The sequence below is a fragment of the Ammospiza nelsoni genome, chromosome 10, assembly GCF_027579445.1.
Source record: "Ammospiza nelsoni isolate bAmmNel1 chromosome 10, bAmmNel1.pri, whole genome shotgun sequence".
Lineage (NCBI taxonomy): Eukaryota > Metazoa > Chordata > Aves > Passeriformes > Passerellidae > Ammospiza > Ammospiza nelsoni.
The window spans coordinates 21891179-21913898 of NC_080642.1; the positions used below are offsets into that span (position 1 = coordinate 21891179).

The following is a 22720-nucleotide window of genomic DNA, read 5'->3' on the forward strand; positions in this document are numbered from 1 at the left end:
AAAATGCATCTTATTATCCAACTACATCAGCTGACCTAAAATAAGCAAGTTTCTGTATCCTTAAGAAGGGCTGGTCTAACCTTTAAAAAAACAAAAACAAAACGCTACTCTTTTCTCTCACTGTATCAGCTGGTCCAATTAAAACCACTATTTCTGCCTATGAATTATGTATGGGGTAAGAAGAACAGAAGGCAGACAAAGAAAAGGCAGATTCTTCTGGACCAGGCACAAACAGCAAGCAGCAACACCCAGCACTCTATCAAGCCACAGACTCGGTAATCCTTAGAAAACAGAGATATCTTGTCAACAATTGGAAGTACCTAAGGATACAGAAATAGGTTTTATAGCTGTCCAGATTGTATTTCCCATGTGCAACTGTACCTTGTTCTCTATTAATTACAATTCAAATGGGAGAATTTTGTCTACAAGTTTTTTTTAAAATGTGTAGTTACTCCTTTCTAAACTCGGTTGTAGTAAAAACACCAGGAAAAATCTGGCCTGCAGTTTTCATGTTTTAAGACAAAACAACTTCTAAAACTATTTTTTTTTTAATTTTAAGGTAACTGTTTATCTTAAAGATAAACACAAATTTAGTAATGTGCAGTCTTCTGTTAAAATGCCTAAACTCAGAAATTAAATAATTTTGGTTTAGACATTACAGTCAAGACCTGGAAGAGGTATAGGAATGAACATGGAAATATATACTCTGTAAACCAGTTCTTACTTGAAAGAAAAAGAAGAAAAAAGATAGGTAACACCCATTTCACCTGGATGTAAAGACGAATTTTTGTAAACACAGCAGGTCAACTTAGGAAATCCCTGGAGAAGCTGGGAATGTGATCCAGAGAAATGCAGCTTCAGGAACACTAATGCACACAGACAAATCTAGGCTGCCCTAGTCAATGGAGTAAAGCATCTACCTAAATCACTTTTTTCTTATTTTTTCTTTTAAAGCAAATTATTTCAATTTAATTGCGCATGGATTTTACAGCTTTACAACACAACCTGCAAAGTCTTTTTCAAGACTGCATAACTTTGACACATAAAAGAAAGCAGCAAATGAGTATTAAGGTGATAAAATGTGCCACTGGGACCATTATAGATGTTTATATAAAAATTATATATGCAAATGTAACAATTACATATATTTAGTGCATATATATATAAAAATAGGTATTGGTTTACCTCACTTACTACATCAGCAGAAGCTTTAAAGATGCTGACAGCACACAATCACACCTTTCATCTTATTTACAACAAGGTTTTAATGCTTGCAGGACACAGGAAGTTCTGATACTCCAGTGATGATTACTAACATACTGTTAGTTCCTAGGGAATGATGAAACATTTAGCATCTCTAAAGAAAACACCCACTAAACATGAATCCTTTTCAATCCACATAATGTGCATTTCCTCATGGATGTTAAAAGCTGCCAGAAAAAATTTTTGATTATTTTCAAGATCAGTTCCTTATGTCACATATGGACAGCTAAATCCTGCATCAGTAGGATTTTTGCTGGCTTTGGCAAAACAGGGGAATTCAGTATAACTCAGTACCCCAGGAGCTCTGGGTAAGTCAGGCTGGAAGAAATCTCCAAAGTCTCTTGGTCAATCAGCTGCTCAAAGCTAAAAAGTCAGAGCAGGTTACTCAGGGATTTATCCAGGTTCAGCCTGAAAACCTCAAGGACAGAGACAGCACAAGCCATAGAATTTAGCAAAGCTCTCACACTCTTCTACTGCCCTAGTGAGAGAACAGGTGAAAAAAAAAGACCCTGAACATGAGATCATCTCTGCAGTGAAAATGGCCTTTAAAATGTGTTTTCCACTGGATAAGAAAAGGAGACAAACTATTTTCTTTTTTAGAACTTTTAACTTTACTATAATATTTATTTTTATAATAACATATCTGGGACATCAATGAGTTTGAACTCATTTGAACTTCTGGGGATTCCCATTAAACTTGTACTTAAGTGGGAAATTACATATGAATACCATCTCTAAATTCAATTTGTGCTACATATTTCCAAATATTAAAAAATGGTGAAAATTTCCTTTTCAAAGGAGAATGTTTTACTCTATCAAACAGCTTGGGACAAGTGCCTCCCACAGAAGGTTGGAGGGAGGGGTGGAATATCAGCTCTTCACTGAATCCCAAGATGACACTGAGACTTTTTTTAGTCTTTGAGGGTAGTGATTATTTATAAAGCCAGTAGGAATCTCAACCTCTGATGAAAAATAGATCTCAAGGAGCACTAGGCTTTATGTTAAGGTCTTTCTATCCAAATTCTGAGGGTTGTAAATGTGAATCAGAGCTACTTCTTCCTTAAATCTTCACACAGAGAAAAAAATAAAGCTGAATAAGACTATCCTGGAGAGGAGAAAAGTCAGCTATAAAGAGAAGTTCAATTGTAAAAGCATTGTATAATTATTTAACCTTGATTTCCCCACCATATAACAATATGCTGCTAATAATAGGATTCTGAGCTCCATTTTTTTCATCTATTCATTTTACCCTTTGAGAACTAAAATAGTTACAGTAATTACATCAGTATTACAGCTACTAATTTATAAGGTTATTATGACTCTAGAGGTTTTTTTTTAAAGTGATGAAGTTCAAAATACAAGATTTTAATACAATAGCTACAGTATTTTCATGATCTCCATCATTCTAAATAAACAGGCAGAGAAAAAGACCTATTGTACATGTAGAAAATACACATCTGCCAGCACACACAGAAAGCTGGGTTTGTTTTTTACTAAAAAGTATTTTTCTTCCCAATATTAAGCAGCTAAGGTAACTCATTCCTCAGCTTTTTGAAATGAAAATTTGAAGTTTACCCTCCAAGATCTTGGTGACTTGGAAGAAGCACCTGTTCTACTCCTGTTATAGTTAATGTTCAGCTTTTCAGGTTCATATTTATATATGGTGAGCTCCTTTTAAAAACTAAGTTAGGTGAGCAAAATTTCTACAAATGGTCAAAATTCAGACAAAACTTCTACAAATGGTCAGAACCAGATGAAGATCACCTTTTGTCTTCAACGACAATGTAAGTAAAATACTTGCAGTTCTTGTCTACACCAGCAAATTAAACTACAATGATACAGCTATTTCTCTAAGTGGCTTTAGTTAAATCTGGAACAGCTCTCACTACATAAATCCAGTGGGGCATACACAATATGAAAAATATTAAGAAAATACTGTACATATTAAAAGTATATAATTATATTAATAATATAATAAAAATAAAATTAATAACTAGCTGATGCATTGAACTGGATGGCTTATGTAATGTATCAAAACAATGTTTGGCAGAACTAGAAATATTAGGTGCTTCCACTGAGTTAATAATTACAAGTAGTAATCTAAACTGTCTGAGATAGAAGAATTGTCAAACCTTGCCTGTGAAACTTTTTATAAGACAAATAAATTTTGAGTAGTTTTAGATTTCCCCTTTATAGCTAAACTTGTCATACTTACAGGTGTGCTTCTTTGAAGCTAAGAACTTAACAGCCCTAATACTTTTGAATTATTAAAAAAAACTCTCCCAAACACCTCCCTTTATAAATGAATAAAAATTTCATGACAACTACTTTATCTGCAAGACACATTTATACTTTCAACAGCAAAAATCAAAATGTCTTCCCCAAGAAGTGCTTTGTTTTCCACAAAAATCTTATCTGTGAGTAGCAAAATTAAATGACAATTTTTATTTTTACTGTGAGATAAGGATCAGTCCTTGGAAAGTTCTGGCACTGAAGTTTGTAAATAAGTCTTGAGTACATGCTTGCATGCTTTACCTACTCAGCTACTTTCTGCAGAAGTACCTTGGTCATACTCCCAGCTGAAGTGAACCAGAGCTAACCTTAGAACTGATGAGCCACTTCAGATATTTCAGTTTTAGAGCTGTAAAACGACAGAACTTAAAAAGAAGAAAAAGCCCACATAGCTTCACAAGGACTACTAAAGAAGATAATGAATTTTAATTGGCTTTTCCTAGGTGCAGTGAGATTGATGGCATCCCTCCCTCATCAAACTGTAACAAGCTGGGCAATCACCAACCACATGAACTTCACCAAGGGCAACTGCTGGGTTCTGCACTGGGAATGGGCCACCCTGGCTGAGTGTGTGACTGGAGAGCAGCTGTGGGAAGTGCTGATGGATGGAAAGCTGAATGTGAGTCAGAGGTGTCCTGGCAGCCATGGCCCAGCCGTGCCCTGGGGAGCCAGGCAAGGGGGGATTGGATTGTCCTGCTCTGCTCTGACCTGGGGTGGCCCCACCTCGAGTGCTGGGACACCACAAGATAAGACATGAAGTTTCAGACAGAGTCCAGAGGAGGCCATGAGGATTGTGAAAGGTCTGGAGGGGAAGCACCGCCCATGAGGGGAACAGATGAGGTAATTTCATTTGTTCAGCCTGAAGAGACCTCACTGCAGTCTGCAACCTCTTGTGAGGGGAAGGGGAGGAGCAGACACTGATCTCCTCACTCTCATGACCTGTGACAGCACCCAGGGGAACAGCTAGAGCTGAGTCAGGACAGGTTTGTGTTGGACACCAGGAAAGTTTCACCCAGAGGATGGTTGAGCCCTGGAACAGAGTCCCCAGGAAGTGGTCACAGCACCAAGCCTGACAGAGTTCAACAAGGGTTTGGACAATACTCCTGGGCTGTGAATCTTGGAGATGACCAGGACTAAAGAGTTGGACTCCATGATTCTTGGGGGTCTCTTCCAACTCAGCACATTCTCTGATTCACTCCATGTTGATCTTCAGAACAAACACAGAGCATGTTCCTAACTCTGTTCAATCAGTTGGAGTCTCTACAAGCCCTGACAGAACACAAATGTAAGAGCTATCAGGGGTACTGTTCCCACACAGATCAGCACAGGTACACTCTTGGCACATTCTGCACTGCCCACTGGTGTCCACGTGTGTCACTCAGACAGGAAACCCCTGCCTCTCCAGTGGCTGACCCAGTGACTCAGGTTGCCCAAAATTATTCACAAAATGCCCAGTGTGACTTGCCAAGTTCCACCACGCCCCATTCTCATCCCCACACTCACACTGTCACCAGCTTTTCTCAACCCTTACACAAGCTGTTGTTGTTTTTTCATATTGACACAGCCTCCACACTTGCCTCACATTTCCTATTGCTTCTTATTTCCAGCCACCTTTCACACAGATTTATTCAGGATTCTTGTTTATCCCTTTTCTCCTGGTCTGTTATACAATCCCATTTCAGCAAATTCCCAGTTTAAATTTTGACTGTGTCTTCCTAAAAATACAATGTATCACAAGCAGGATCAGCTTTCTCATGACGAAGTTAATGCCAGGCAGTTATGAAAGGCATGGGAATAAAAGTCACTGAATTTTATGGAAAACAGCAAGCTGTCTCCCCATGTCCCAGGGTCTGGCTGTCCCAAGCAACATGTAATCTCAAATATGAGATTATGGTACCATTCACATGATAAAACTTGATGCCAAGTATCTCACTACTAAATCTAGAATAGCCCTCAGAGCTAAATGTAAAAATAACAGGAAATAATTTAGGGATGTAGAATAGAAATGATAGAAAGAAAATATCAAATGCATTACAAGGTTTATGCTTACCTAAATGCACAAAAGCTTTTAGTACAGTAACTGGAGGATATAATAAGACAAAAGTTAAATAAAGAGTTTTGTTTAACTCATGGAAGTGGCATGACAAAGCCTGCAAGGTGAAGTTTCTAAGGATTGACAGGGATTATTTTCAGCAAGTAACTGTGTTTTCCTATTTTCTTAAGGCTTCCACCACTTATTCTAAAAGAGCTTCATTTTGTCTGTGCTCTCTGAGGAAACAGTATGTCAGAAAAAGAGAGTCCAGTAAAAATCTAATTAATGAAGAGCCCAATTCTGAATATTCATCCATGTAAGACTTTATCAGAGATGAGTTACTAATATAACTGGCTTAAGGCTAATTGCACAGAATTTTTTTTGCTGAGAACTTTTGCTATGACAGATACTGGTGAGTAGATACCCCAGAGGCCTCCATCGTCAATGGCACCCAGCCTGCCTCCTTTTCAACAACCACACTTGTACTGAGAAAGGAAGACTGATAACACCTTAACATCAAGAAACAGCATTCAAATGTCTCTGTAATTTAGGATTTTATCATTACTATCAATGTTATCTGCTTAGATGGTGTTTTTCCTCCTTCACAATCATGAGTAGGGCTGAATGACAAAGCTCTCACTGCAGGTGGGTCCTGTGCCCTACATAGATTATTGGGCACAATTATTTTTAATTCCATGTGAAGTCACAACTAATGGAAATTTAGTTCTAATCTCTCAAGTATTTATAACTAACAATCTGTAAAAAATAGTTTTACCTAATTCAGTATTTATTTGCCCCTTGCAATCAGCAGACACACAAAAGGAACCAGAGGCAAGAAATCCTAGCAATGCAGAGAAGTTCTTATGGAACTATCCTGTATTTCAGCAGCACTGAGAGCTGGCTGTCCTGGTTTCTCTGAGGTTTCTCATTATTTCTCCAAGCTTAACAGAATAGAAGGGTTACAAATATTAGTGTAAAATTTGCCCTTGGGCTCAATATAAGTGAGTATAAAATTTTCAGCTTCAGGACAATTTTAAGGGATGAAAATATTTCAAAGTTGCATCTGAAATAATCTCTTTCTTGCACAGTGTCTCTTCATTCTTGTCTCATGAAATGCCTTCACAGAAATGTGCAGTGCAACTTTTTTATAGCACAATGCTGTGATTCATGTCTTGTGATCTCCTTTACCTGTTCCTAGAGAATTCTATGTATTTCCTATTAATTTTTCAGGATTTTCAAAACACTGGTTCTAGGTAAGAATCAGAACTCTAAGACAAAGTATGCTGTACACTACTCACAAAATAATGAACTGCAGTTTTTAGGCATATCAGGTGCAACCAGCTCCAAGATCAGTCTTCAACATCCTCTAATTCTCCTGGAATTGTTTTAGGAAGCAGAGTAAAAGCCTGAAGCTATCACTTTATCACTCTTTTAATGGTAGTTTCTGTAAACCACCTCAAACTAGTGGTTCAGCCCCAAATTTTTGTTCAGTCCAGAATACTTCAGAAATACAAAGCCAATACAGCAGAGATAGTAAGTCAATATAGCAGGGTAGTTTCTTACATCTCAGAAGGATTTTTACTTCTAACACATAGAGAAGTGGATATTTCAATGAAGCCTACCTATAATAAAGTTTTCTATGCAGAGAAAACCAATGCACTTTAATCCTGAAAGTCATTGTCAGGAAGAACACTGAGTTACCAGGTGAAACCTGAACACTTTTTAGTAGCCTCAAGCAAGAAATGGGATTCTTCCCATCTAATATAGGTGATGTCCACCATCCTACCAAGCAGCAGCAACTGAGATTAGCTACAAGCTCAGGAAAGGGTATGAGTATTCCCACTCCAAGTCCCTGGTGCTGCTTAACTCTGAACAAAGTGCAGAGAAAGATGCTAGGGAAATGTTTGTTGTGCAATACCTTCCTGCTATGAAGCAAGAAATTGTGTACAATATTTGTAACATTTAATCTCACAAAGGTAAAGACATTTCCCAATGAGAGGAGGAAAGTGCATGAGACTGTAAGGAGCCCACCATGCACAAAGAACCAAAGGAGCAGCAGCAGGATTACTGGCACAACACGAGCAGCAGAACAGCAGGGCTCTAAATCACAGATTGTGCAAGTGATGCTGTCTGTGTAGAGAAAATCTCCCACAGATCCACTATTAACACAAATTCCTTAACATTTCTTGTGCCCAATGCACATGGAAAGCACAGCTATTTGCTGTTCCTCAACTGATTCAGCTGCAACACCTCTCTTCCCCAGCTCAGCTTTGGCAACAGACTGATGAAGATCAGAGACCTGCAACATCAGCTGGCAAACAAAAATACCTACCAACAAAGAGGTGAGCTGGTCCAATACCAGCATTCCAAAACAGATAATCTTTTTAAGTCCAAAAATTCAAGGACTTGCCTTCTCTAGATTAATATGGTTGGTGCCACTATCAGCCAGATCTCATTTCATCCTGAGCTTCTGTTCTGAGTAAAAACCTTGCAATGCAAACTTTCATGCACGGATGCACCTAGGCTAGAAGATGTTTCAAATATACCTGAAATCCCAACAGCCTAAAGAAGCAATCCCCACAAAAAACTCCAGAAGGTTTAAAAAACAGGTCTCCTTACAAGAAACATGGCATTGACATACATGCACTTCTGGAATTTACTGAGTTTTCTCTCTTTTTTGAGACAAGGGGGAAAAAAGGAAAAACCTCATGTAAGGGTAATAAAGTTGGAAACAGAAGTGTTGGGGTTTTTTTCTTTAAAATTACCCAATGTACAATTATACTCCAAGAAAAGGAAACAGTTTCAGAAATTACTTGCTTCAAGGCTAAGAGATGGATAATAATACATGTTCAAAAGTGAGGGACCAAGCTGAAGATGTAGCTCTGCTCCTCAAGTTCCTTTTACCCATGGAACTCATGTCTAAATTAAGTTCAGGATTTGCTATTTGAGAAAAAAAACTCTGAAGAGATCCTTCACTTTCAGGCAGGAAGTGCAGAGAACACAACCATACAATAGATTCAAACAGCTTAAGGGGATTCATGGTACATTATTTGTTAATAAAGACTAAGAAATGGAAAAGAAGAAAGGAATAAATCCCTCAGTTATTTCAGTATGAATAGAGGTGGAAACACTTTTTCAGAACCTGTGAGCAGACAGAAAGTCTATTCACAATTGCTGTGATTTCTGCAGGCACAAACACATGGGTTATTTTGTAGTGTTAAAAATTCAATGTTGTTAGAAATGGTGCATTTCAAATCCAGGCAGAATGCAATAAAATCCTAATTACCTGCAATTGTTTGAATAAGCTAAGAAAAATCTTTTGCCAAGTCTACCATACTGGCTGAAAGATTGTTTAATGCATCACCCTATTTTAGAGACAGAAAATAGAAGAACATAACTATAAAGTATTTTAAAAAGCATGGGTTACACCATCGTTCAGAGAGCTGGGTGGAGTCATCCTCCCCAAAAGAACTATTTAAGGCAGGTAACTCTGAAACCCTGGGAATACAGAGCTCATCTACACCTCAGAATGAAAACATTACAGTCTTCCCAAGAACTCATTTCTACTGGATTCTGTGAGAGGAAGGAGAAGGAAGGAGAAGGGAACTGAGAAATCCAAAATCTATTTGTAGCCTCCTAACCCATGATGTTATGCTGGGAATAATTAAGGAATCGTGTGTTTATTAATGACCTACCCAAAAATATTCCCAGGGATACATCAGCACAGACACATTACCCAGAATGTCACTGCTACCAGTAAAATCAGCAATAGCATTAATTTCTCATATAAATAAAGGGACATGAATGTTGTACTGTTTTTAGTTATTCACTAGATACTTTTAGCATTACTAAAAGCCATTCACGTGTATATTCTTACAGAAATACTCCCAGCATTAACTTCATTGCAACAGTTTAGACAAAAGATCTGAGATCATTTTATTGGAAATGTTTTTCAGAACAGATTATTGTCATGAAAATAAAACGTTGCTACACTATAGCCTGTTTTCCATGGCTTATTTTTAAAAGAACATTTTTTTAACATCACTAAAGCTCCTACCTAAGTATTTTATTAACTGCACTCACTACCATCATCAAGATGCTGAAATGACAGAAATTCACAGAGGTAAAAGCAAGTGGTGCAAAATCAGGACCACAGCAGCTCTACCTCAAGAGAAAAGGGAGTGCCTGTGCTGTGGGGAAGCAATGACACTCAAAGCTATTTCCTCCACCTACAAGTTCTTCCAAGATAATTGGAATTATTTAAAGATGGTTCTCCAAGAAAACAAGAATTTAATCCTATTTATTTCTTTAGGGTATTAAAAATGAGCCTGATAAATCTGCATGTTCTGCTAACAAAATGCCCGAACTCCCCGTGCTGTGCCCTGGAAAGCTGTGGTAGTACAAGCAACAGCCAAAGCAACAGTGAGCAGTGAAAAACTGGCCAGCAAAAAGGGACTTGGAGATTGAAGAAATGAGACTCAGAACCTCTGGCACAACCCATCAAGAACCCTGGAGGGTGTCCTGTTCACCTTCACTTTGAGGAATTCAAGGGAAGTGGACACAGTTAATAAGTATCTCATGCAGCCCATGAATTCACAGGGTAAACTAGAGGGAAAATGCAGAGCCCATTCCAGACAGCTGAAAGAACTGCAGGGAAACCTCAAGAATCCATCCTATGTAATTTACCACTTCCATTGTTTCTCCAGTACTCTTCAGAAGGGAAGTCTAGAATTGTTGCTTCAGGCCACTTTTAAGGAAACCATTTCAATAAACAACAGGAATAAATATTCATTTGCTCTAGTGCAAGCAAAAGCACCTGCAGTAAGTCTGTGGAATTCCGTTGTTTTTATAGCAGCAAAGCTTATCCCAATAACTTTAATGCACTCTACAGAATTGCTTTAAAAGCATTCCTTACCATTAGAATCTTCAAATCTGTTTTTTAAAAAATGTTCCTTGTTGTTGAAAGATCATTCTGAGCAACAACATATTGACATATTATTCCTGTGAGTCCTGATCTTTTTAATTAATACATCTGACTGTTAATTGATAGTTACATTTGACTTATAATTCTGTGTGACAACTTGAAAAACACCTTAACATGTGAAGTGAAACTCTGGACCTAAAGGACACTGTAGAACTCCTTCAACTGCACAGCACCAATATTATCCAGAATAGCTAGCTGTATGATGTGTGAAAGTAGGAAATAAAAATAATTTCCCAGCATTGTATTTGATCTAAACAATGTACAAAAAATCCCTTTGACATGGTGGCACCAAAAATTTAATGTACAGATCTCTGACTGCATGGCAATGGCATGAGCAGTTGCACAACTGGAAGGCTGCACTCAGCAAAGTATTACAGGTCACACTTGTAACCATGTAAAAGCAGAAAGCTGAAGATCAATACCCTAAATCCATAAGCACTGATCTCCAAATAAAAGAGTAAAAGCTCGTATTTTCTACCAAGAAAATGATGTTACCCATCAGCTCTTCCAAATAACTCTTCTGAGCATATTTAAAACCAGTCCTAGAGACTAAAGCCCAATCAAACCTGTATACCTGCAGAGACATCCTCCCAACAATCAGGGGTTTGGGTATTTTTTTTGCTGTGGTGTGGGGGATGTTTTTGCTGTTGTTCTTTGAGTTAGGTTGGAGTTTGGTGATTTTTTTTTCCTTATCTAACAGTAGAAACAAGGAATAATCTCCCCTACTGAATTTTATCCAAAGATGGTAAAGTTTTCAAACCACTTCCAACTTATATGAGTAGTGAAGTGTATTGTGGCTAGATGATATAAGCAGAAGCAAATGTATTCTTTATAGAATTATGTGCAAACTAAAAATTGGATATTGAGATGTATAAACTAAGAAACTATAGGATAATTCTATCTGAGGTCTACTCACAATCAAATGTTAACATACACAAGGTAACAGAAGAAAATGTAGTGCAAGCTCTGCTCTCTATAGCCTAAATTAAATTCTTTTCTCCTTCTACTTTACACAGAACACTGAAAGAAAACAGAAGTGGAGGGATTTTTATAACCTTGACAATTCTGCATGGAGGCAATCCCTATTTCCTCCACATGGTTAGTACATACCTGGAGGAGGGCACAGGATATGTTTAGGGCAGAAAGATTTCTTTGTAAAGCATCAAGCAAAACAGTCCCCATCTGTTTGAGGCCTTCCAGAGTAACAGATGTAAAGTATAGAAACTAGAAATTTGTTTGCCAGGTCCTGCAAAGAACACACCTACCATAATGTCTATGGACACATGCTATTAAAATATCACCACTGAAATAATGCTGAAGCTCAATGTCTTTGCAAAGTAGTGGTGTTTAAAACTAACATGCTTGTAAATCAAGAGACCTTAAGTCATATGAAACATGGAGAGCTCTACTTCATAAAATATGGAATGCAGGTCCAAGTTGGAGGCATGATTTAAGAAAAAAATTCCTTCATTTAGGAAAGCACTGAACAAGCTCACACACCTGGAACTGAAAGCCCATGTTTTTATTCCCTACCTTCTTTGCAGTTTTATCTGCAAATCTACAGTCCTCAGTCTCATAACAGCCTTTTAATATATTCTTATTAAATTATGTACCTTGGACATCTCTGCAAAAAAGGAACAGCTGTCAGAAGCTACTATTACTGCTCATTAGGATTGCAGAAAGAGAAGGAGAAAGGCTCAAGAAGGTCAGTGGAAAGGCACCAGAATTTAGTGTACATAGATGTTGGGCAGAAACTTTAACCATACCTAGGATTATCTGCCTATGCTATAAATGATGTGATTAAAATGTACCTGTTTTCTCTACTTAAATACTCTCTTCCTCTTAAGGAATGAGAAATAACCACCTTGCCTCTGAAGAAATCAGAATGAAAGGTATGCCCCTGAGAAGAATGGAATCCTGTGCATGAAGATGCATGTTCTGAAATAAGAGCAGCCACAAAGATTAAGCCTTGGAGAAAGATAAATGTATTCCTGATCCAGAAACAGCTGCTTTTACCTAATTAGGAGCAGTAAAAATGTCCTTCTATCCACCTCCATTGTTTAGAGCTCAAGTGGAGAGTAAACAGTGTAATGCCCTTGTGAACTGCAGCCTCTCTGAATAGAAGGTACCTATAGCAGCAGCCAAACAAAAACTTGTTTGGAGCATTAAGAAAAAAATGGTAGACAAGCTGATACTTCTGTATTGTGAACATCTAGTTTAAAAAAAAAGTTTTCCCCCTCTTGAAATACCCCAATCAGTACTTTTGGTACACATACCTCGAAGAATTCTCTCCTCATGGCAACGTAGAAAGTCCCAGATTCTAACAGTGCCGTCGTCAGAGCATGTAGCAAATTTATTATCCGTGGGTGAGAAACTGTTACATGAAGACACACAGCAGGGGAAAGAAGTCAGCATTTAACAGATTATCTATGCTTCTCAGACAGGGCAAAATTATACTGTAATGTGTTATACACTGAAGGAGGCATTTGAACAAAGGCACTTCTAAGTGAATACAGTGCCTGCCAAAGGGCACTTCACCACAAGATATGAATTCAGCACAGGATTATTATTGCATTGCAGTCCCCTGTCAAATGAGGAAAAAATCTGTCATTTATTCTTAGCACCCTCCTATCTGTGACTGCACACAGTAGTGCCTTCTCTGCAGGATGAGAAGCAACATCAATATGGTTTGGTAACTGTCAGCCTAGATTTTCATGTTTGGTAATACCACAAGAAAGTGACACTGCATAGAAGCTCAGGAGAACAGTTCTTAGGAAAAAACTCCTCTTCAGCCACAGGTGCTTTGCAGCAGAGAAGCAAAACATAAGGGAAAGCTGGTTACAGGAAAATGCTACTCGGTTTAACTGTTGGGGGGAAAAAAACCTATACAAAATAAACACTTATAAGAGCAATTTGGAAACATTCCCTCTTATTACACCCCACCAACAACATGAAAAGAATCCTACAGACATGTAAGCAACTCCCAGGTTCAGCAGTTAACACTGATTGATGAAAGTCACTGGAAAAGCAAGGAGTTATTTAACCATGTGAATAGGGCCAGAATACCTCCAATAACTGACAGGCACTCAAGTTTCTTTCTGGTGCAGTGAAAGACCACAAGGAGCCCTTGTGAAATCCTAGATCTTTATGATCAAGAAAGGGCCTAAAGCAGTAGAGAAATTCAGTGCATGGCCATGATAGTCAGACAGTAACTGAATACAAAGTAAGCACTTCTCATAAACAAACTCCGGCAGAAAATGCTGCACCCTACCAAGAAAAATGGTGACTTTAGTGGAAAGTGAGTTTGTGGCAGTGAACCCTTACCACCATGGGCCAGCACCTCAACCCAAAGAAACACTGTTTTAGCACCATTTGGGATCTGCAGCTTCTCTTCAGGCTTACTTTAAAAACATTTACTAAAAATTATATGCAGGTTCGCTCTAGAAACACCCTTCATTTACATCTTACTGATAAGTATCACTTTGGATTTGATTTTTATATAGACATTTGCACAACTGAGGCATCAACACTGAACCAAGAGAATATCCTACAATCTTCTTTTCAATGGCTTTCTTACAGTTTCAAGCTTGAAGAACCCATTCAGTATTAACATTAGACTTCTGTATGTGGCAGTCTGCGTGGGTATTTAGTATTACTGGAAGTCTTGGCTTCACCAAGCCAAGCAGTTCTTCACTTTATTTAGTGTTTTATTATTTTGTGAGAACTATGCAGGTGTTTTATTTCTGAAGGCTTTATATTTTATTCAGTTAAGATTATTAAAGACTGAATTCTTTATTTGGAATGAAATTGTTGTCTTACACAGTGCGTATAAAAAGGAATAACTGATACACATCGTCACCATATAAAAATGAAAAGAATACCAGTGCAAAATGCGGCAGACAAATACATCTCTAACATATTGCAGAGGCGGATACTGGGACAATACTAATTCAGAAAGGTGCCAGCAAAACGGTGAGAATGTGGAAACAAAAGGAAATACTGTGTTTATGTGGTGCAGGAAGTCTCCCAGAATCTGACAGAACCCATGCATTTCTGCACCCAGAATACACTTAGAGAACAGTCTAATCATGGCAATAGGTACTACAGAAAATGGTATATTGTGTATAAACCTGGCCTCTCTAATCGCCTCCTTATGTGCCTGGAACATCTTGACGTTGTTCATGTTGGACTGCCAGTATTTCACATATCCCCCGTGGTCTGCTGTCAGCATCCACATATCATTGTGTGACCAAGTCATAGCCCTTACAGGGCTGTCGTGAGCCTGCAAATTCAGAAACAGAACTTCTAGCAAACACATTCCAAACTCTCTGATCCACACAAACACTGAAGTTACTACAGTTCCAACTAACAGCTGCAATGAGGAAACGAGAACGATGATCTAATTACATTCAAAATGTTGGGGGGAAAATCCCTTACTCTGTACACAATGGCCTTCTAAATAATAAGAGTATTTGCACTTTGTTTCCAAAGTGTTTATTATTACAAATACTCATAGTACATTCTTGAGAACGGTTAATACAGAAGATGGAGGTGGAATGAGAAGCATTAAGTGAATTGCCTGTAGCCATGGCCTGACATGGGATCACAACAGGACAGAAGACCTCTAAGGCTCCCATCAGCACTCAGACCACAGACCCATGATGAAGAGGGTGAAGATGTGTTCCTAAAACATGCTCCAAGACCTCAAGGAAATACAAAGAAATCTTGACAGATTACTTTACCTGCAAAATTGTTTCAAAATTGAAAGTCAGTCCATTCCATAAAGTGAACTCCCCACTAGATGCACCAGTGACCAAGCGTCTCCCCTCAGGAGTCCACTGCAAAAGAAACATTTAACTAAACTGTGCAATATAACATTCAAATATTTCTTTACAATTCTCCAAATAAATCATGAGCTTCTTCAGGTACTCTGTGGAAATGGAAAGTACTTAATGACTTTCTAGAGGATGTGAGAAGGCAAAAATGCAGAACTGTGCCAGAAGAATTTTGACTTTTGTAACAACAGGACAAAGCCCACTGTGAAAACAATGAAAAACTCAAGATGAAACAGCTTATTGGCACCAATGCATTTCTAGCACATAATATCCATATTAAACAATACTTGTGACATCATGGAAAAGTTGTTAAAAGCTGCTATGAGACTCCAACAGCACAGAGACCAAATTTCCTTTCTTTTGAGACATGTCAGGTCACTGAAATGTCACAATGAAGGAAGGAATTGCACCCCAAACTCAGTAAGAACTCTTGTGTACTCAGACTTTACCATTTATTTTCCTAAAGGTCTCCATAGAAAGACTGGACACAGAAGTAGTCCATACACTGCACATGCTATTTTTATTTAAAGATGCTTTAACTGCCATCTTGTTAAGAATCAGTCTAATTTAAATTAAGACAACACAACAAAGTAATTCCAACACTGTACTCACCCTGACAACAAACACTGGGCATTTTACTTTATTAGTAGATGTCCGAACAAATTTTGTTGTCACAGCATTCATAGGGTTGTTCAGCATTCCTATAGGAGGGACCAACTGGAAGAGAAGAAACAAAAGATTTCCTGATGACATTTAAATCACAACCTTCAAGAAAAGAACACAGTCTAAACAGCCATTTTTGGAAAAGCAAGGTTGTAATTCACAGAGATATTAGCAGAAGTAAGTTGATAGAAGGGTTTCAAAGTCTGCATGATTTAAAAACGCAAACATCCAGAAACAGCATCTTCAAGATCAGCTTTGTAACCTCAGTGCATGATGAAAGTTCTTATGCACAGAAATTAAAAGCTTATCCAACCTTAAGATCCCTTCATGGACATGGATTCCAACAGAACAAAATGCAGAGTGAAGATACCCTTCACAGCTTTAAGGCTTTCTGCAGATACAAAAATAACCTCAGGTGACAGGCAGAATCTTTCCTATCTTCTGGACAAATTTTATTTGCACATTATCAGTGAACAGGAAAATTTCACTTACATCATTGTAATATCCTGCATCGGGCTGGATCGCTCGCATATCTCGCTGGTCTCTCTGCCACACTCTATTCTGGAAAGAAGAAAACAACTCCTAGTTCATAACAGAGCATTTCCTTGTTAAATAACAGAAAATAAACACATGGAGATCCTGATTGGGAAATTCTGAAGTGCTCCAAGGATTTTAGAACGAACTGTGTTAAGATTTTGGACTCAGGAAAAGGAACATAAAGGAGTTTATATTCTGTAAGAAAAGGAGTCAGGAATGTTTAAAGTGTTAATTTCATCAGGTTGAAGCAACTCCAGGAAAGCAGCAGTCCTATGTAACAAGGAACATTATTGTGGTACTCTGCTGCCCAGTGTCAAAGCTTTATATTTACACCATTAGCAGCTGTGCTGATGAGCTCCCCATGAAATCCACAAAAGGACCTTCTGCAAAGCCAGCATAATGATAACACCTTCAAAATGCCAAAACTTGGAAGACCAAGGGATAACAACACCTTCAACCACTTAAATTTTGTGAGTTGCCAAAGCAAACCTTTTCAAAAACACTTCTCATGAATTTAGAATTACTTATTTTGGCTTTGTGCCACAGACCCTACTGAAGAGCTATTTAGCAAAATGATGAGCAAACATTTCTAGAGGCCCGATTTCAGAGGGGAAGGGGCAATAGTTCATCTTCCATTTTGGGAAATTTCTATTACAAAACAAAAACAAGAACGTCTACATTATTTATAAAATATAAATACATATAAAAGTTCTTTATGAAAAGCTAAAGGAGTGTGGCCCTTGTTGATGGAGTGACAAAACTATCCTTTGTCCCCTCAAAAAGGAAAGAAGCCCAGAAGTTTCTCTCCTTGATTAGGTAAAAACAGGACAATACAAACATAGGCCTAGGGGACTTCACCTCAAACTTAAAGATAGCTAATTGGACAGAAGCCAAAAAGTCCTGCCTAGGCAATCTACTAGAAAAAGAAGTTTTCTTATAATATTTACTAGAAAAAGAAGTTTTCTTATAACTCTATAAAGGGTTTTACCAAGAGCAAGAACCTCTGGCACATAGCTTGGTTTTTCTCTGTTTGTTATTTTGCCTTTTATTAAACCGTTTTTTTTTTTTACACTGCAACAGAAGCCACCCTGCTAATTTTTATGCTTCCAAGCATAGCTGAGCTATCTTGAGTGTTTTATAGACCTCCAAGAGCTTATTAGTCCCAGCTCAAGAAAGCTGCTATAACAAAAAGCCAGAACATTACACAAGATATTCAACTGTGCACCGACTTAGAATTTCAAGACAAAATACACAACACATGTAGTTTTATTGCCAATGCTCAACCTTCCCTTTTTATTCACAGTATATCAAATTTACAAGCATTTGGAATTTTGGTTAAAAACGCAGCAGTAGCTCTGCCAGTATTCCACATTCCTCGGTGGAAACCGGAAAGCATCATCTCAAACATCAGGAAAAGATTTCTAACCAAAACACAAAAATGCCTTTACTGACCTCCAAATATTTGATGACAGAAGGGTTGTAGTCGATGGTCTTTCTGTTGACAGCTTTCCTCATGCGTTTCCCGTCGAAGGTGAGCTGCTGCATGGCCTGCTGCTGCGCGAAGTCGGGCCGCTTGTAGAAGAGCTGCCGCGGCGCCTGGTGCTGGAAGCGCGGCATGTGGAAGAAGCGCGGCGGGGAGCCGATCTCCGTGGCCATGGCTGCGTCCTGCTGCAAGGCTGCACAGGGACACGTGGGAGATATGTTAGCAAATCATTTGTGCTTAAGGGGACAATGTGTTGTTATGAGTAGAAAAGCTGCCCCTTTTCTAAAAAAAGTTGCGGAGTGCACAGGTTGGGCTGGTTGCTGCCAGGGTGGAGTTCTGTTTGTTGTTGTCATCACCTGTTGTTTTCATTAACTACTGTCACAGACATCTTTTCATGTAAAATCCTTTCCTTAGGATTTTTTCTCCTGAGAAGCTGAAAGGCCTCAGGAACAAAATGTAAACAATGATTATCTGCTGCTGTAGAATGCAACAGGCCAATTGTGGTGGCGTTCGCAGGGCTCCCACGATGAGGGAAGAAACAAGAATGTTGACTCCATGTTTCAGAAGGCTGATTTATTATTTTATGATACATATTACATTAAAACTATACTAAATGAATACAAGAAAGGATTTCATCAGAAGGCTAGCTAAGAATAGAAAAAGAATGATAACAAAGGCTTGTGACTGACCAAGACAGCCCAGACAGCTGACTGTGACTGGCCATTAATTAGAAACAACCACAGATGCACCTGTTGCATTCCACAGCAGCAGATAACCATTGTTTACATTTTGTTCCTGAGGCCTCCCAGCTTCTCAGGAGGAAAAATCCTAAGGAAAGGATTTTTCATAAAACATGTCTGTGACAGAAACTATGCTATGTAGGAGACTTTTTTAAAGAAGGGACATGCAGCGAAATAGCAGCCACAGGACACCTGAATCTTTCCGAGAAAAAGAATTTATTGCCCTTATCAGAAGAAACAAACTTCTTCCTGTGCTGTTAGGATTCAGAAGAAGCAGCTGACAATGACCACACAGAATTCTGTATTTGAATGGAATTTATGCATCATGGATGAGGTGTATGAATATGCAACAGGTTATTGTTTTTAAGGGTTAATCCTTTGTTAATGTGGGTTTATCTTTCAGGCTTGTGCTGCCCAGAAAAAGGTACCCGGACTGTCTGTAACTCTTTGTTTCTATTGTCTCATATTGTCCTAATTCAAATGGTCCAAATTATTATTACTGTAATTGTATTACTATTTTTATAACAATTTTATTACTATTAAATTTTTTAAATTAAAAAATAAACAAGTGATTGGCGTTTTTCACACTATAAAAATTATAAAATCCAGCAAGCCCCTGAGCACAAGCAGCCGGGAGACAACAACTGTAGAATTACAAAACTCCTGAAGGCAGCAGGAGAACAAGGCTCCGTTTACAAATGAAAGAACATGGCCAGAGTGGGGATGGGGTTCCTCCAGAGTCATAAGGGAACACCCAAGGGTGAACATCCTTGACAGATACCATCAATCCAGATAAACGAAGTGCCAAGAAAGATACATTTGACTTTGGGGACTTCCCCTGACATGATCAGTGCCTGCCACTACCCAGGAAGCAGCGATTGTCCAGCCCTGCACAGTGAAAGAAACCTTCATACACATGTGGGGTTACAGAAGAAAGTGGGGCACCTCTGCCTCAGGCATAAACACCCGTATCAAACAGCCCTGCTGGAAACGGCATTGGTGAACAGGGATCCGATGTGACAGAGGTCAGAGCCAGGTTCACCCTGTGCTCATCTCAACGCTCTCTCTTTGGCTCAGGGTTTTGGGGACTGTATTTTGGTCATGGAAATAAAACCTTTTGCAGTTATTAGTTTGGATTTCTGGCTGATCATTTATAACACAGGCATTGCTGGAAGCAAGACTTCTCTACAAATTCATTTCCCACAGAGCATGATAAAAATCCCACTGCAGCATCTCCCCTAACTTTAGAAATTACCATTAAATGTTCATTACTGCATGTAATAGAAAAAAGGAAATAGCAGATTTCTTTGAAAAAGACTACATAATCTGCTTGTAAATTCATGGATGTACTTTCTTACATACTCAAAATACTTGTGTCCTCAATTCGAAAGAGCTGAAAAGTTGTTTCACTGCCAATTTAAAAATTTTATCTAGCTTTTTTTGATCTCAGTAGTTTAAAACATTTCCCTTTTTAAGTAGCAAAATAAAGCTAAGACAGAAATGCTGGATATAAGAGACTGTTTAAAGCAGCACAGAGTTTGATTTTGTTTGTTAAGAGGTTCTTTCTAACCACTAGGAGCAGGCTGCCCTGTAAGTCTCAGGCAGTTTGGTGGCACAGAGCAGCGAGCAGCTCTGCAAACTCAGGCCTTACACTCTCCTTCCCATGTAACAAAGTGTGACAGCCAGCTCTGAAACCTGCAGCAGCCAGCTCCTCACTGCACAACTCCCACACCAAACAATCACAGCTGCTCTCGATTCAAGAGAATAAACCAGCTCATTTCCAGGAGTGAGGTAAGGAAATGTAACACCTTGGGCAGGTGTAGCATCTTATTAGACCAACTTGGTAACTGGAATGAAGGGGGGGACACAGAAAACAGCTTTCAAAAAACAAACCTTCATCTGAAGGCTCATTTGCCTGGAAGTTGCCCCATTCCAGGCACCCAGGTGGTCTAAAACCAGACCCCAGGTGAGTCTGATTGTCCCTAGACCCCCACTGGAACACAGCCAGGACAACATTCAGGATGCCTGAAACAAGGTACCCAAACTTCCCACCACAGGAATCACTTCGGGACCCCCAAAACCCATCTCAAATTGTCTTACTTGGCAGGAGACATCAAACTGTTGTAAAGAAGGTTTCAAGTGTTAAATATCAAAGGTACAGTTTTATTGCTGGGGGTTTATATTGAAAAAGAGAAAGTGACTTCTCCAACAAGCTGACATTAAACTTACAAATCCATTAACTCTCCTAAATGTAGTTATTTAATAGTCAGAGAAAATAAACCAACAAAAACAAATAATCAAAAAACCCCACAAAAAGCCTCAGGAACCCAGATGAAATTTCTAGTACTACTCTTTCTCAAGTCTGAAGTTTGATACTCCCTTATACCAATGAGTGCTCTAAACCAGAGAGAAAAAGATATTTTTTCAAAACCTCATCTATACTCTCTCTAATGGGCAATGCAAAAATAAATGGCAAGAACTGAGACCAAGAATGTGGACAAGGATCTACACTGGGGGGCTTCCAAAAACAAAAAACCAAAAAGATCAGCTATCATTTGCAAGAAAACATCACATCCCTTTTTAGGGAAACACTGCAAAGCAGTGAGTAAATACTTGATTTTCATGTTCCAGGGAATAAAAATCTGCTGAAGAAATCTAATTTTCTGCATTACTGTCATTGGTAAATACAGCATTAGGTGTGAGATGGGTCAATTTAGACTGCAATAGTTTCAGGTGAGTGCAACCAGTGTCTAGCTTAAATCAGCACAAACAACCTTCACTTAAGGTGTAATTCATAGCAGCAAAAAGTAGGACCAAGGGCATAAAAAAGTTAATTACACCTCTTGATGCCTACAGATCCTTGCACACATGATTCTGACAAGACAACAAGTGACACAACTATAACATGATAAGGGACATGACACAGGATCACAAAAATGAAGCATTTATATTCTGTTTCCTCAACTTTATCCAGCTGCTTAGGACCACTTTCTTCTAATAATTGCTTCAAATATTATGTTTTCTCCACATAATACCCTCATCCCATCGTGTGTGCATGTGGCCACTATATAATCTATGAACAGATATATAAAAAATGTGCACACACACACATTAGGGCATACACACACCAAGTGAAGCTTCCAAACAAAGCAGCTTTGGAAAGAAATGGTTTTGGCTCACAATTCTCACATGAAATCAGAGCATTTTTTTTTTTTCCAAAGTCTCCCATTTGAGTCAGAAAAATACACCCATTTAATGGTTATCAGTATCCTGCTTGGTTTGTTGGGACAAACCAAAGCCTCAGCAGGCTCTCTTTAAGATCTTTTTATCAACTACAAAGTCAGAATTCAGCATGTCTGTCAGCTAAAGCTCCTTTTGTACTGGCAGTGTGAGCAGGAACATGCAAACAAATACTAGAGGACACGGCACAATCCAGTGTAGTAATATCTTATTTCCTATTTTCAGCAAAGGACCAAAATTTTCTTTATTTTAGAGTCCATCAACAGGAGTTTAAATGGAAGAAATCACATTTTCCTTAATTCACACAATTAGAAGCAACAACAAGATGTGTTTCCAACATCTGGCATAAGTCACTTCTCATTTTATTGTTTCTGGACAGTAATGTCACCAACCAATTGCTTTGTCTTCTAATTCATTATACCCTTATCAATGTGAACTAGGTTTATTTCTGTATTCCATTTTTCCATGCATCCTTATCAGCTTTCCTCTTCTTGTCCCCATGAACAGCCCTTTCAAAGCCTCACACATTTAGAGATATAAATTAATTTGAGGATACAGAGCCTACAGAGCAAACCCCTTGTTCCTCCCTAGTGGTGCCATAAGGATGCCAGGCCTATTAATGCCATCAAGCAATCAGAGAGATATTACTGG

At 38.5% G+C, this 22720-nt stretch overlaps 1 protein-coding gene across 6 annotated transcripts in view; it reads right to left on the reverse strand.

Moving 5' to 3' along the window:
* WDR33 (WD repeat domain 33) overlaps positions 1–22720 on the reverse strand; it is a 68304-nt gene that overhangs the window by 33496 nt on the left and 12088 nt on the right. For 4 of the 6 annotated variants that reach the window (XR_009419111.1, XM_059479673.1, XM_059479672.1 and 1 more), the window contains exons 2-7: positions 18059–18282; positions 16562–16630; positions 16019–16123; positions 15314–15409; positions 14702–14853; positions 12848–12945 (exon numbers count right to left, since the gene is read on the reverse strand). Coding sequence is in view for 5 of the 6 variants with exons in the window: in XM_059479673.1 (XP_059335656.1) it covers positions 12848–12945; positions 14702–14853; positions 15314–15409; positions 16019–16123; positions 16562–16630; positions 18059–18262 (724 nt within the window). In the remaining variant the exon portion in view is untranslated. Of the gene's footprint in view, positions 1–1572; positions 2369–4648; positions 4825–12847; positions 12946–14701; positions 14854–15313; positions 15410–16018; positions 16124–16561; positions 16631–18058; positions 18283–22720 lie in introns of those variants that run through there. The other 2 variants (XM_059479676.1, XM_059479675.1) reach the window with 2 other exon arrangements.